At 36.4% G+C, this 14,871-nt stretch overlaps 1 protein-coding gene across 1 annotated transcript in view; it reads left to right on the plus strand.

Moving 5' to 3' along the window:
- The window catches only part of abca1b (ATP-binding cassette, sub-family A (ABC1), member 1B), a 30,435-nt gene continuing 15,564 nt past the window's right edge, over positions 1-14,871 (plus strand). Inside the window, exons 1-12 of the mRNA XM_026225109.1 lie at positions 1-149; positions 2,381-2,481; positions 3,475-3,568; positions 5,153-5,294; positions 5,406-5,524; positions 8,703-8,824; positions 9,267-9,458; positions 11,284-11,373; positions 13,640-13,880; positions 13,978-14,117; positions 14,199-14,315; positions 14,444-14,638. Coding sequence (XP_026080894.1) covers positions 2,416-2,481; positions 3,475-3,568; positions 5,153-5,294; positions 5,406-5,524; positions 8,703-8,824; positions 9,267-9,458; positions 11,284-11,373; positions 13,640-13,880; positions 13,978-14,117; positions 14,199-14,315; positions 14,444-14,638 — 1,518 coding nt within the window. The 5' untranslated portion in view covers positions 1-149; positions 2,381-2,415. The remainder of the gene's footprint in view (positions 150-2,380; positions 2,482-3,474; positions 3,569-5,152; positions 5,295-5,405; positions 5,525-8,702; positions 8,825-9,266; positions 9,459-11,283; positions 11,374-13,639; positions 13,881-13,977; positions 14,118-14,198; positions 14,316-14,443; positions 14,639-14,871) is intronic.

Raw genomic sequence — 14,871 nt, forward strand, 5'->3', positions numbered from 1 at the left:
GACTGGATGACCGACAGTAACCCCGGCGCTCAGAGCAGATGCGCTTATAAAAACCTTCAGATGCTCCTCACGCGAGAGTCTGGAAGGACGAATATACATCTGATTCATTGGGATTACAGCGAATGTCCATCAAAGGTCATCAGCGTCTGGTAAGATACATTTATGCTTCGTTTTCTTGAACATCGTTAATTTGTTTTTATAGAAAATGAACGACAGACGCAGCGTTTCAGGTGGCGTATTATTGAAACCAATACAGATACCATAACAATAACTTAGCGGTTATGACGAAAGTAAAAGTTGTCAAAGGAAATCTTTGAATGGAAGTTCATTCCACTGGCACCACGTTTTTTTTTTTTTTTTTTTTTGTTGTTTTTTTTTTAAGTAAAACTTCAAATGAAATTGTGCAACACACAGTTGTTATTTAACTGACAAACATCTGTAAAGCCTCTGAAATAAAATGTAAGTTATTTATTTTTTTAAGCAAAAATCACACCAAATAGCAAAAGATGACAACGTGTGATTCTTATCGACGGGCAGAAAGATCAGAAGTCCTGGATGAGAACAGCAACATTGAACAATAAACCAGACAGACGAAGGTTCAGTTCTTAATGTGTTAAAATAATAATAAATAAATAAATAAACACACACTGTAAAAACAAAGTAAGTTAAATCAAAGTGATGACAAGTCCACTGCTTGCAGTAAAAGTTAACTTCGCTTTTGACTACTTCAGGATGGATTACAGAAATTTGAGTATAAACCATGCAATCAAGTAGAAATGAAAACTGAGCCAAGCTAAATAGGTGGAAATGGATGTTAAAAAAGGAAACATTTTGTATACTTAATGTATAGACCTACCTATTTTTTAGCACCTGTGTCTATAACAGTGGAAGACATATCGTGCAAGTAGCTGGGAAAGAAAAGCAGTGACGTCTGAATTCTCACAGAGTATCATACAGCCTCAAGCGTTTCAGTTGAACACAATGGGAAACGCCTGGAATTAAGTTAATAACCAGAAGAATGATTTAAATATAAAAATGCATAGAAAGCTGCACGGGTACAGTCATGTCCTCTCCTGATCTGTGCATGTTGATATAGAATAACCTAAACCAGTGGCTCCCCAACCTGTCCTGGAGGACCCCCTGCCCTGCACATTCTGTATGTCTCTCTAATCAGTTACCCAATTTAGTTTTTGCAGTCTCTACTAACGGGCTGATGAGTGGAATCATATGTGTTAGATATGGGAAACACACAAAAGATGCAGGACAGTGGGGCCTCCAGGACAGGTTTGGGAAGCACTGACCTAAACATTCCCAAAAGTCACTGGGTGCTGGGGGTCTGTAAGGGTGATGAAGGGTGCGGGTATATATATGTAATTCCAAACACTGTCAATTATTTATTTTCGGCTTTATTTTTTTGACTTTTCACATATTTTTATATGAAACTTCGTCTAATTGATATCATCCATACTTATAAAAAAAAAAAAAATACAAAGAAAGAAAAAAATTCACTGTAAGTCACTTTGGATAAAAGCGTCTTCCAAATGCATAAATGTAAATGTAAAATAATATTGCTGTGTATTCCAGAGATATTTATGAGATTTTATTTATTTATTTATTTATTTTTTACCTTTGGATTGAGGTGATTAACCCTATAAAACCTGTTGTATCATATTTAATGCTTGTTGATCATTTTAAGGACTCTATCAGCATGATCAAATTTTTGCTAAAAAACAAAAACAAAAACCCTGTTGTACAAAACTACATCTGATTGACAGTTTAGCAAGTAAAAGTCCTTTTAGAATAGCTTATAAAAACTCCATAAAATGTTTTATAGTATTCTTCCAGATGTCAGGTTTTACAGGTTAAAGTTTTGTATCCATCCAAGCTCATCACAAACCTGATTATTTCTGTTTTGGGCTACCTGATTAAATCACTGACAGGGTCAGACAGTGAGAACAATGAAGATCACTCAAGAATGTCTGGACCTTTTCACATTTGAATAGCGTCGTTAACATCGAGCAAGGACACAGATTCTCTCCCTGACTTCCAGCAAATCTGTGCATTTTAAATGAAGCTCTTTGATCAAACATGGCTGTTAAGAGTGAAGCTACCTACCCCGGAGACCCTAATGGCCCGTTAAATTCCTTGCTTGATGGAACTCTGACACTACAAGGTCCACCACTTTCAGGAATTCTAAGAAAAAAGAAAGGCTGGCCTTCCCTAAAACGGGGCAGGAGAGGAGAGATGAGAAGGGAAGACGTGAGAGAGCAACAGAGATTCAGATAGCAGGGTTGCACTTTGTCCTGGACTATTGAGCTGTTATGTTGGTCGCTGCTGGATGCCTTTTTTTAACCCGCGTGTCTCCATTGTGTGATTGCAGTTGAGAGCTGAGAGTGAAAAGGGACCCGAGTGAAGATGTCTATCTCCACTCAGCTGGGTCTGCTGCTGTGGAAGAACTTCACCTACAGAAGGAGACAAACGGTAAGGACAGCAGATTCAGTATCAAAAATCATTTAATGCAAACCTCACACATTATGGTTTGCTAAAAAGTAAAGTCAAATTTGTAACTGTTATAACTCATTTAAACTCATACTGCTTTTTGAGATCAACATTTTGCCTCAGGAGATGATTTCAGATTTGAGTCATTTTTGAGTCATTGAGTCATTTTTTATCAAAATGTATCAGTTCTTTATTCCTTATAATACAGTTCTAGAATCTTGAGCTGTTTACGATTTTAAAATCGTTTCAATACAGAATGCTGTTATAGTATGATTTTCAGGTAAATGTACATGCAAACTGTATGTATGTGGTGCTCCTATCAGCAAAAGTGATGCAAATGTAGACAGACATTGAATTCAAATCGCCACCTCCTCAAAACCATTACAAAAAGCACACTGGTTGTACTATACTATAACATTTTGATGTATTAAATGGTACTGAAGTGTGTGCATTTAAAAGGTACTTCCAAGATGATTTAAAACATAGTTGTTTCATAGTAAATGTCAGAATAACATGGTAGAACCTGGTACTTTTAAAATCTTGCATGAGAAAGTGCTTTAATTGAATTTTGTATTGTTTAATGGTTTAAAACAGTTCAATACTGATGCGCTTGCGATTTTCTTTGGTTTAAAATATATAAGCATAACCCACAAAAGTGCTAAATGGAGAATGAGTGGTCAGACTGGGTCTATATAGACAGGCCATGTTCCCAGTGGATGATCCTGTCTGCTGTTCTACTATATCTGGAGCGCCTGATCGATCCCCTGTCATGTATTGATAATAAATGTTGTTAATAAAAAACTGCCCTTGATGACATTACACACCAGAAGCTCATACCTTAGACATTAGTGGCTTGAGAGCTTTTTTCAGAGAGCTCTATTAGTCATGTTTCACCAGGGCCAAAGATGGTCTCCAGTGTCTGCACTTTACAGAAAATGCTGACTGTTTTTGTCCTTGTGTGTTTGACTTGTGCAGCTCCAACTGCTGACGGAGATTGTGTGGCCTCTCTTTATTTTCTTCATCCTGATCACTGTGAGGTTGAACTACCCGCCTTATGAGCAACATGAATGTAAGTACACTCCTCAGTTTTGTACCTGTGAAAAGAAAGAAAAAAAAAAACATTTTAGAAGTAATGGTGTTGTGAGCATTTATCCTGTTTTGTTATATTAGATTCCTGACATGGCATTGGAAAACTAACATTGGCTTTCACGTGTTGTATGCAAAAACACTTTTGCAATGCAACCTGTGCTTATAAATTGCATTGCATAACCTAAATACATGGTGCACACGGGGCGAAAATGCACGTTTTTTTTAATGGTGTATCATTATCAGATGTGTCAAACTTGCAGGGTGTTTATGAGTTCTCACTGATAACTTAAGTAATCTGTGCTGTGTCAGTCACAGTTGATGTATAGAAAGATAGGGTATCAGGAGCATGCTGGGATTTAAATAGTGCCCTATAGAAAAAAGTGAGCGCCATATTTGCATTTTAGAGTGCAAACAAACGCAACATTGTCTACATTTTAATATTAGCTACTATTTGATAGTAAAGTGACTTTGATGGCTGCATTTATTAACTGGTTTGCTCAGTGTATCATTATGTCTTGTTTTATAGCACCTGAGTTTTTATCATGCTTGATTGGCTTTCTAATTGATAAAAGTTTGAAATAAAAAGATGTCACAGTGCCCCGAGTAATGCTACTCGTGCAAAGCTGTAAACTAGCCAGGAATTTAAAACCCAATCCCTAACTAGTGGCCTTTGAAAAGACATAATACATTAAATGTTGTACCATAATAGATAGATTACTTTCTGTTCTTCTTTGGGGAACGGTGAGCCTTGGTCATGAGGGCTTGTTGACGTGCAGATGTGTCCGTTTGGAAATGGGAGGTCCTGTGCAGAATTTCACTTCTCCCCAAGTCTGGAGTGTGCTGATGGACAAATAGATTTGTCAGATGCACGTACAGTCAAGGTGCAACCTCTCTTGCTGAAGTGATTAAATGGACAGAAAGAACGATGTCCAACATGTTAGTTATAATCAAGATTAAGACTCAGAATCCAGCATTTTTAAGTCCCTTAAAGATTCCATAAAGATTATGCGGATGAATAAAAAAATAGACCTAAAATATATGTGTATATATAACAAATGATCAATTATTTGAAATTAAATAAATGTATGTGGAATTGAACAAATAGCTCCTGGATTGATTACTTAATACTTTAAGTATTATCTTATCTTTGCTGTGCTCAGCAGTGGAGCAGTTGGCAGTCTTAAGGTTGACTGATAGCGGACCGACATATTTGACTCATTACAGAAATAACAGTGAGTCTGTGGGGGAACATAGGTCACATATTCCGCTTAGGTAATCACTCGATAAGGTCCCTTCATAGAGTACACATCCTCCAGGGATGGAGAGTTAGATGATTGCTGATGTTTTTTAGGTCCGTGGGAAGATAAGGCAGTCTAAGGGTACGTGACATTTATCTGTATATTGGGGATGTGCCGCAGCACAGGTATATACATGTACACAGAAGGAAAATCTCATCTGGCACATCATGTCCATGTGTCAATTTTATCGTGTACACTTTCTTCTCTTCTGCTTTCGAAGAAAGCCTTAATGTAGAGACAATTTTCTCTCCTTTTATTTATTACAGGTCACTTTCCCAACAAAGCCATGCCCTCAGCAGGCACCCTGCCCTGGATCCAGGGCATCGTCTGCAATGCCAACAATCCCTGCTTCCGACACCCAACCCCTGGGGAATCTCCAGGAATCGTTGGAAACTTTAATGATTCCATGTAAGTTGTTGCCTACAGCTGGAGATTTCGAAATAACTCTGAAATGTGGCCAATTATATGTTATATAAGTCACTAAGTGCAATTTGTTAGTAATTTTGATTTCTTCTTCAGAATCTCACGTCTGTTTTCTGATGCCAAGAAAATCTTACTGTACAGTCAAAATGACAAAAGCTTAGACGGATTCAAGGAGCTAATCGGTGCACTAAAAGTCATGCAAAATAACACAGCTGGTGAGTACAGTCGAATTAACTGAAACATCAAGTTTTCTTAAAGAAATAGCAATATCCTCTTGTGTTTCCAAACATCAAATGCTGTTTTTTTTTCCATAAAGTGAAATCATAAGTGACTAAGCTCAGACAAAAAACATTATAAGTGATCCATATCACTAAGGTCTCATAAAGCCACATTATAACTTATGATTTCAATTTATATTCAAACTTCGGAGTTAAGAAACCAATAAAAACATAAACATGATTAACTTGACATTTTCATCAAGTTTGAATATGCAAATGACCAGATGAGACCAAGTGAGCCCTGCAGCGTAGTTTTTTTTAGTAATAAATGACTTAAATATTTACATTTTAGCTTGTTCCTTTTCACGTTCCACTAAGCAAAAAGAGTCATGTGGGTTTGCAATTACATAAGAGTGCATAAATGGCATGTTTTTTTTTTGTTTTGTTTTCTTTGGCTGAACTGTGTCATGTTTTGTGCCCTTTTCAGCAATTGTAATATTCCAAAGCAAACACTACACATAACATAAATGGACTCATTCTAATTACCAGTTAATCCCTAACTGAATACATAACTAAAAGGTTAATACCTGTCAGTCTGTGAGGATTTGATGGGAAAGTGACATTTTTCGACTGGCAGAGGAGGAGGTGGGTGGCTGAATGACGGATCAAGCCTTTCATACAAGCCATGGCAAGTCACTTTCAGGCCCAGTGTGGGTGTAAATATTCACACACATCCCAAAAGCCAGTCCTCTGGCATTACCTGCCCTATTCATTTAGTGTCTTCCTGTTCACGGACTTCTATTCTCACGCTTTAATTGCAATTCTCTGCCTAATGGAGAAAAGGTTGTTGTACCTAAATACACAGTTAACTATAAGCATTCCTGTTGCTTTAAATATAGGTTCAGAAAATGTCCACCTGTTAAAAATTAAAGCTTCATGCACGACAGTGTGAGACACGATAATGACAATAGGAATGCTTTGAACCCGCCATCCACTCACTGTGGGGCTTATGGTGGCATCCGCTTGCTGCCATCTCATTCATTTCTGTCGTTATTCTCCTCTTTTGATTAAAACTAATGGTAACAGACATGAAAGAGTTGAGTTCTTTGGGTTTAGGTTATAGTTATCGCTTGAACCCATTCACACCTACATCATTTGCTGTCATTAGCTGTGATGTTAAATTCACAAAGAGCTTTAAAAAGCTGCTTTACGTTATCCTCATAATGGTACACAATGTTGAAAACATTCATGCAGAAAAATATGATGCTAATAAGAATAATGTAATAGGTGTAATAGATTTCTCTTTGGTAAATGAGTGTTTATTTGAGCATATGACTTTTGTATTCATCTAGCTGTTCTGAATGGCGACCACTTAGATGGTTTGTGCACTGAATAATGGTGTAATGGCTTCTTCATCACAGGAAGAATTTCCATTTTAAAATATATTAAAATAGTAAAGAGTAATATTTTTTTATCAAATAAATACAGGCTTGGTGAGCATAAGTATCTTTTAAAGACATAAAAAAATCTTACCAACCTACCAAAACTTCTGAATGTCAGTGTAAATTTCAAGACATAAGATGAAACTGTCTGAGAACTGGATTACGTATACGTATCTTGATTTCACCATGGCTCATTTAGACCTTCCCATTTTAAGCTTGCATATACCTGCCCTGTCTAAAAAAAGACCTAACAGATGTAATTGGCCATGACTTTTCAGAAGATCCTTGCACATGTCTTTTCAGACCCCATTTTTCTCCCCTATTTCTTCCCCTTTACTCTCTTTTGAAAATAATTATTACTGGGGAAGTGATTGAATAGTTCAGGAAACCCCTCTCTAATGGACACACTTCCAGGCTTTGTTTTCCTGAACAGCACAGATGGAAGTCCTGGAGACAGTTGGGCTGCTCTGGGTGAGGGTAATCGAAGGTAGTTGTTCGATACTGTAGCTGTGAATGATTACACTTTCCATGACTTAAGACGTATGGATTGGAGAAAGAGGCTAGCCTACTGTCTAGCAACATTAGAGATGTCCCCAAATTTACAGACTTAACCCCACTTTCATCACTTTCATTTCATCAAAAAAAAGGGGATCTGAAAAACTTTCAATTTGACCAGACTTTGAATTTCAGCAGATCCATCTCGGCATTTGAGGTTTATTGTTTCAAATGTGAATCACCATATTCATCAGATAATGTAAAAAAATTTAGGACTTAAGGAATTACATTATCATTCAAAAGTTTCAGGTCTTTTTTTTTTTTTTTTATTAAGGTTTTATTTTATTAAAAATAATACAATAAAAACAGTCATTTGGTGTAATATTGTTAGTATTTCAACAGCTGCTTTCTATTTTAATCAAATTTAAAATGTAATTTATTCATGTGATGACAAAGTTGAATTTTCAGTCTCATTACTCAAGTCTTCAGTGTCACATGATCCTTCAGAATTGCTGCTCATGAAACATTTCTTATTATTAATGTTGAAAGCCATTTCTTTGAAGAACAGAAAGTTTAAATGAAGACCATTTACTTGAAATTAAAATAATTTGTAACAATGTCCATTTTTTGATGAGTTAATGTCTTTTTGCTAAATAAAAGTATTAATTTCTTAAAAAACTAAACAAAACAAAACAAAACCTTCGAACTATTGAATGATAGTGTAATGCCACAGATTTAAGAAAGGAAGGGGAGTCTTATGCAAGACTGACCAATTTCTCTGGATTAGATTTCAGAACATTTAGACAACTAGACTCGTGTACATTGTTTGTGGAATCACACGATGGATCAGACGATGTTTCTTTCCACACCCAGGGAACCGCTCTAGCTGGCCTGCTCAGACATGCACTTGAAAGAGGAAAGAAATTGCAGGAGATCACACGAGTATGTAGTTAACACTCACAAAGGCTCCACAGCTGAATGAACAGCGCTGAAATTCCGCATGAGAGCGCATGCACTGCGAAGAAAGTTTTTTGCGGTTTTGTAAAAATGTGAAGTGAATGTAAAGTAACGAAAAAATGTGGGTCTGTTTCCAAAAACATTAATCCTGAAACACGGGTGCAGGTCTCCTTAAATTAAAAGTCTGGTCAAATTGCTGAAATGCAGTAACTATAGCCATTGTATGGTGGTTTTGTAAAGCACTTAACATGCACACACTAAAGTGGTCTGTTTGTCCTTAGGTTTCAAGCTGAAGGACTTCCTGCATGAAAATGAAACCCTTTCTACGTTCCTCCAACAAAACGCCTCCTTTTCCCATAATTATGTACAGAATGTGCTGGACGCGGATGTAAATCTTGAAAAGGTAAGAATGGAAAAACATAATTTTATAGCATAAATGTGAACATGACTATTGTAATTAGCTGTATAGAGTTTGTAAGGCATATTCAATGTTTCTAGGTTGGTTTTGATAGTTTACCTCCACACATACTGTGAGATTGCCCCTAGGAACCAGCATGCAACTTGATTTTTGTTTGTAAATCAACAGCTGTTAGCTGTGAGACATCCCCTCAGGGCATTACGCAATCTACTGTCCTCCTAAATGACCATTGGCAGCCTAATTTTACCCTAATGTACCCTCGCAATGTGTACTCAAGACATCTAGGCTGAGTGCCTTATATTGTCCTTGTCCTGATAACAAACTCACGGGTCATATGAACAGCTCTGTCCCCTTCTATCTCCGAAACCCCTCACCTTTTATCTGCTCTCACATCTACTGCTTATCACCAATGCTCCTCGTGTTTTAGGTGCTGATCAAAGGTTTTGGCGTCCATCTGAGGGACATGTGCAGCTCCACCACACTTGAGGATTTTGTGAGCATATCAGACAAAAGGGTGGCAAGATTCACCCAGGACCTTATCTGCAGCTCTCCCAATAGCTGGCTAGACCAGGCCGAGAGACACTTCAAGTCCAACTTGGATTTCCTCAAACCTATTAGGGTAAGAAAAATGGTACAGTGAATCAAAATAAACAGATTTGATACACGTGGTTTCAATTTCTAAATTTTTATTATCATTATCATATTTATTTCAACATTACATTTCCTTTTCTGTATTTTGAAATGGTCATTTTCTCAGGGTTAAAACAATAACATTGTTAACTTAGACATTAAAATACCTTAATCAAATAATCACAATTTAGAGTAATTACCAAAAAAAAAAAAAAAGGCACAACATTTTATTTTATTTTTTATTAGTCAAGAAAATAATTTCGCAGTGCACAAAATCCTAATGGTCCTAAAAGAGACTTAATTTCTTTATGCAAAATATAATTTTCATATTTTTACATTCTACCATTTGGCACCATCACTACACTTCTTTAATTTTGATAAGGGTGTCCAGATTATACATAATTTGTTTTGTGTTACAGATGACACAAATGGTTTTACTGTAAAGGAATGTAAATGTCTACAGTAATGGCCAGTATAGAATGGTCTGGAAAGGGTTTAAATTAAACTCTTAATTTACATTGATTTAATTTACACTCTAAATTTCTCCTTGAGTGGCTTAAGTCTGATTTCTACTTCTGCGTCAAACCTTCGCCCAGGTTAGGTAGATGCACTTCTTAGGGTGAGATCATCTTATCTACTAAGGCAGTGCAATAGTGTCCTCCCCTCCTCCAATACTTTTGCTGAGTTGTTAAAAACAGAACCAGGTGACTTTTATCATTTGCATGCACTGACACAAACAACAATCAGCTAAAAGAAAGAAATTAAAAAGAGCAAGCTGGCTGGTTATGAAGAGCGTTGGAGGATGCATGTCATTGCATGTTGCCCTAAACACCTACCTTAGTATATACTGTAGCCTAAAGGCACAGATGGACATTTGAACAGCTTCAGTTCCTCTCTTCTACTTCTTCCTATGTGTATGGAAGAGAAATATGTCAGCTCAATGTCAGTTTGACTCATAGATCACACTGGTCAGTGACATATGATTTTGACTCATCATTGGGATTCTCAAGAAGTGAGTGCAGTGGAATTCCAAATAAATATGTCATCTTAGTTTGACTTCGCTTGCCAATGGCTCATAAAATGCAGGGCATGAATGGTTCTTTGATCATTTACAGACGTGCAAATTAGAAACAAGAACAATCATGTAAACCGAGTGACACAATTTTGTTAATGACCAAAACGTATATCTGTAAATGACTTCAACTTTTTCTTCAGGTTTATGTATAATATTTAATTTACATAGTTATCCAATAACTTAATGTAAAACAAAAAAAAACAATTAAAAAAATAATATTTTTTTTATTTGTTAAATATATATATATTAATCTAATGCAGTGTAAAACTAAATATAAATTATTTAAATTATAAATAAACATATGCATATAGCTAAACATATATAAACATATAAATATATATATATATATATATATATATATATATATATATATATATATATATATATATATATATATATATATATATATATACATTTTTTTAATTTGTTATATATATTAATCTAATGCAGTGTAAAACAAAATATAAATTATTTAAATTAAAAATAAACATATGCACTACCATTTTATTTATATTTGTTATATATTATACATATATGATACATAATCCAATTGTAGATAATGTAACAAACAGATTTAATATTAATTTAAACTATACCTCTCTCTCTCTCTCTCTCTCTCTCTCTCTCTCTCTCTCTCTATATATATATATATATATATATATATATATATATATATAAAAGAAAGTTACCAACTTTTTTTTTCAATAAGTGTATTTAATCTTTTCTCTGCTTTTTACAGTCAAACACAAGGACTAATGCCACTGATGTCCGTCTAGTTGCCAAAGCCACAGACAACCTTCTGGAGAGCCTGGGATCACTGGCTGTGGAGGTAGACCTCATATTATTCACTTACCATTGAAGTCTATTAGTTTATCACTACAGACAAGGCAGAATGTTCCTGAGCAGTCCTGCGAACTGTCGAAGAAATGCATGTGAACGTTGTCTATAATAATTCAAACTGCACACAGTATGACTCTAAAATCATCCCATAAGAGTAAAAGTGACATTTAATGGCGAGGACAACTGCTGGGCCTGTGACGCAGCAGTAAATGTGTCACACAGGGCCTGTATGTGTCGATGGGTTCGGTAATGTCTCATTTGCCAGCTGTAGCAGTGCACAGTGGGAGGGAGACAAAGTTGTTTCAGCTCCCAACTGAACAGATATACAACCAACCAAGCACAGCTGAACAAGCATCCAGAGAGAAAGTAACAATCTACTCAGCAGTCAGTTTCCAAAAACCCCAATAAAGACATTTGCTTAACGGAGTGAGATGGGTGTTCATGACCTGTTTGTCCATACAAAAGCCCCTCTGTTTTCTGCTCAGCTGAGAGGGAAATATTTGGCTACGGGTCTAAGTGAATGAAGCAACCCACTGCTCTGGTTTGCTGGCTCACTTTCACGTTTGAGATGGATGGTGAATTCTAGGAAACTTTCAGTGTGTTGGAGTGCAGAAAACATTGTCTTGATCGGTATTTTTGTAAAAACTTGAAAAGCAAAATTACAGAAGAGATATGGAAATAATATATATTTCTATATGGAATATATATATATATATATGTGTGTTTGTGTGTGTGTGTGTGTGAACAATAATGTTCAAAATGTTGGAATAATTAATGGTATTCAATTCTGTTTTCATTTTCAGCCTCATTACTTAAGTCTTCATTTTAATATGCTATATAACTAATTTGCTGCTCAAGAAACATTTCCCATTATTATCATTGCTGAAAACAGTTGTGCTGCTTACTACTTTTTTTTTTTTCAAGATTCTTTGATAAAAAGTTTTTCATTTTTTTCATTTGAAATGGAAATCTTTTGCAACATTAGAAATGTCTTTAATGTCACTTTTGATTAATTTAATGTTATTGCAGAATAAGCTTGGTTGTCAAAGCATTTTGAATGGCTGTGTCATGATTTCCACAAAACTTTTAAGCAGCAAAAACATCTTTGGTGTAAACATTTCTTGTGCACCAAATCAGCTTATTAGAGTTTGTTCTACTTATTCTGAAAATAGGAAAAAAGAAAAGCAGTTTGCATATTTTTCCCCTCTGTACAGCTTTGTGATGTTAAGATAGCATTTTATTCCTTCTTGATTTCCTGCTCTCTCCCCCTCAGTTTGAGTGTTTTGTTTTGCAGTAGGACATCTGTTGCACCCTCCGCCCTCCATTCTCTGTGCACTTTTACACAAAATTAGCAGCATGTGACTTGTTTGCTTGCTGAGTCAGATCCGTAAGGCTCACATGGTTTGATCTTGTAAAATTTTATCCAGACCTGCATTAAAATGATTGACCCGGAGAAGCCATTCTCTACTCAGTCAATATCTTCATAATAATAACCTACTGTTTCCTGCCTACTATTGTTTTAGTTTAACTGTAAGTACTACTGTATGTACTCTGTGTAGATACTGTCTACTACAGTTAAAGCAAGAGTAGTGTGCTTACCAAAACATGTCTGTATTTCTCTTACTTTCAAAGATTCAAGTTAACTTGAGATTGAAAAAGCACCTATAGGAAAGGAAAATCACTAATAAGATGTTTCAGTCGTTTTTCTTAAACAGCAATCAGATTACATGAAGACACACTTGAGACCTTTCCTTAAGATTAATACAATTAATTTAAAAAAATCTAAGTTTTATTGGGGCAGTTGGGTTTGTTCGAACATGAAATGTCATGACCAGCACAGAATAACATTTCTTTTCCTGTCAGCCAACCACGAAAAGCAAACCTCCCAGCTTAATAGTGCATTTATGATAGACTTTGATTTTCTTTTTAACAAAATCCTTTGCGCGTTGAAAAAGCAGAACCAGCTTTTCATGGGAGGGTTTGTTTGTCTAAAGCGAGATGTGTTAGGCTTGACAGGCCCTAGGGCCATTTGTGTATCGATTCAGAAAAAAAAAATACCACATGAGTTTGGACCTACATGAGGGTGAGAAAGTGATGAGAGAATTTACCTTTTTTGGTTCAACTTATTGTTTTAAGATGCATACCAATTTAATATTAAAAAACGACATGTCTGTTTAACAAACCTCTTAAGTAAATTTGTTATGTGATTATATGACTTCTTGACTCCAATTGTATCCTCTGTCTTTTTTTTTTAGCTGGCCAGTATGAGGAGCTGGAGTGACCTGCGAAACGAAATCTTGTTTCTGACAGAAAATGCCACGGGCTCACCGAGTCTGATGTACCAGGCTGTGTCCCGAATCGTGTGTGGACATCCAGAAGGCGGCGGCCTCAAGATCAAATCCCTCAACTGGTACGAGGACAGCAACTTCCAGGCACTGTTCGGCAGCCACAACGACAGTGATGACGAACCCGTTTCAGTCTATGACAACACCACCAGTACGTCCACCAGATATGAAGTATGATGCAGAGTATGTGACATTAAATGAAGGCTCGATTGTTCTTTAATGCAGATTCTCATGTATTGTGCTCCTAGCTCCGTACTGTAACAACTTCATGAAGAACATGGAAGCCAGTCCCATCTCTCGAATGATCTGGAGAGCATTGAAACCTCTCCTGATGGGGAAGATCCTCTACACGCCACACAGCCCTGCAACACAGAAGATCATTCATGAGGTAAACTTCCAAAAAAAAAAAAAAACACATATGTACATGGTACTTTAGGATTTGTTGATTAACACCCTTGTTCTTTCCCAGGTCAACAAGACGTTTCAGGAGCTCGGAATTCTACGAGATTTAGGAGGAATGTGGGAAGAAGCCAGACCGAAGGTTTGGAATTTCATGGAGAACAGTGAAGAAATGGATCTGATGCGGGTATGATATGCCTTAATATTATTACTGCTTGCATGTGGCTGGAAGTTGCAGTGCAAAACTGGAACTAGTCAACATTACCAATGTTGAAGCTCAGTCTAATTTCCATTTCTTTGTTCGTCCAAACACAGACGCTTCTTCGAAACAATGCCACTGCTAGTTTTTTCAGTGCCCAGTTGGCTGGGACTCAGTGGAGCGTGGAGGATGCTATAAGCTTCTTGTCCAAGCACTCCGAGGACACGCGTCCCCATGGAACAGCATTTACATGGCGGGACATCTTCAATGAGACGGACCAGGCCATAATGAGCATATCCCGTTTCATGGAGGTCAGAACACCTCTCTTTCATGCTACCTTTTCCTTTTTTTCTCTCCTCCTACACATTTTTTCTATCTCATAATCCATCTGTCTCCCACATACAGTACACACTTTCACACAAACTACATCAACAACCAAACATGATTCCCATAGCACGTGCATGTCTAATACAGTCAAATAAGATCAGCTCACTAATTAATAATTAATAAAGACACATTGTGATTTAATGGTGTTGTTTTTTTT

The sequence above is a fragment of the Carassius auratus genome, chromosome 39 (assembly GCF_003368295.1).
Source record: "Carassius auratus strain Wakin chromosome 39, ASM336829v1, whole genome shotgun sequence".
NCBI classification, from domain to species: domain Eukaryota; kingdom Metazoa; phylum Chordata; class Actinopteri; order Cypriniformes; family Cyprinidae; genus Carassius; species Carassius auratus.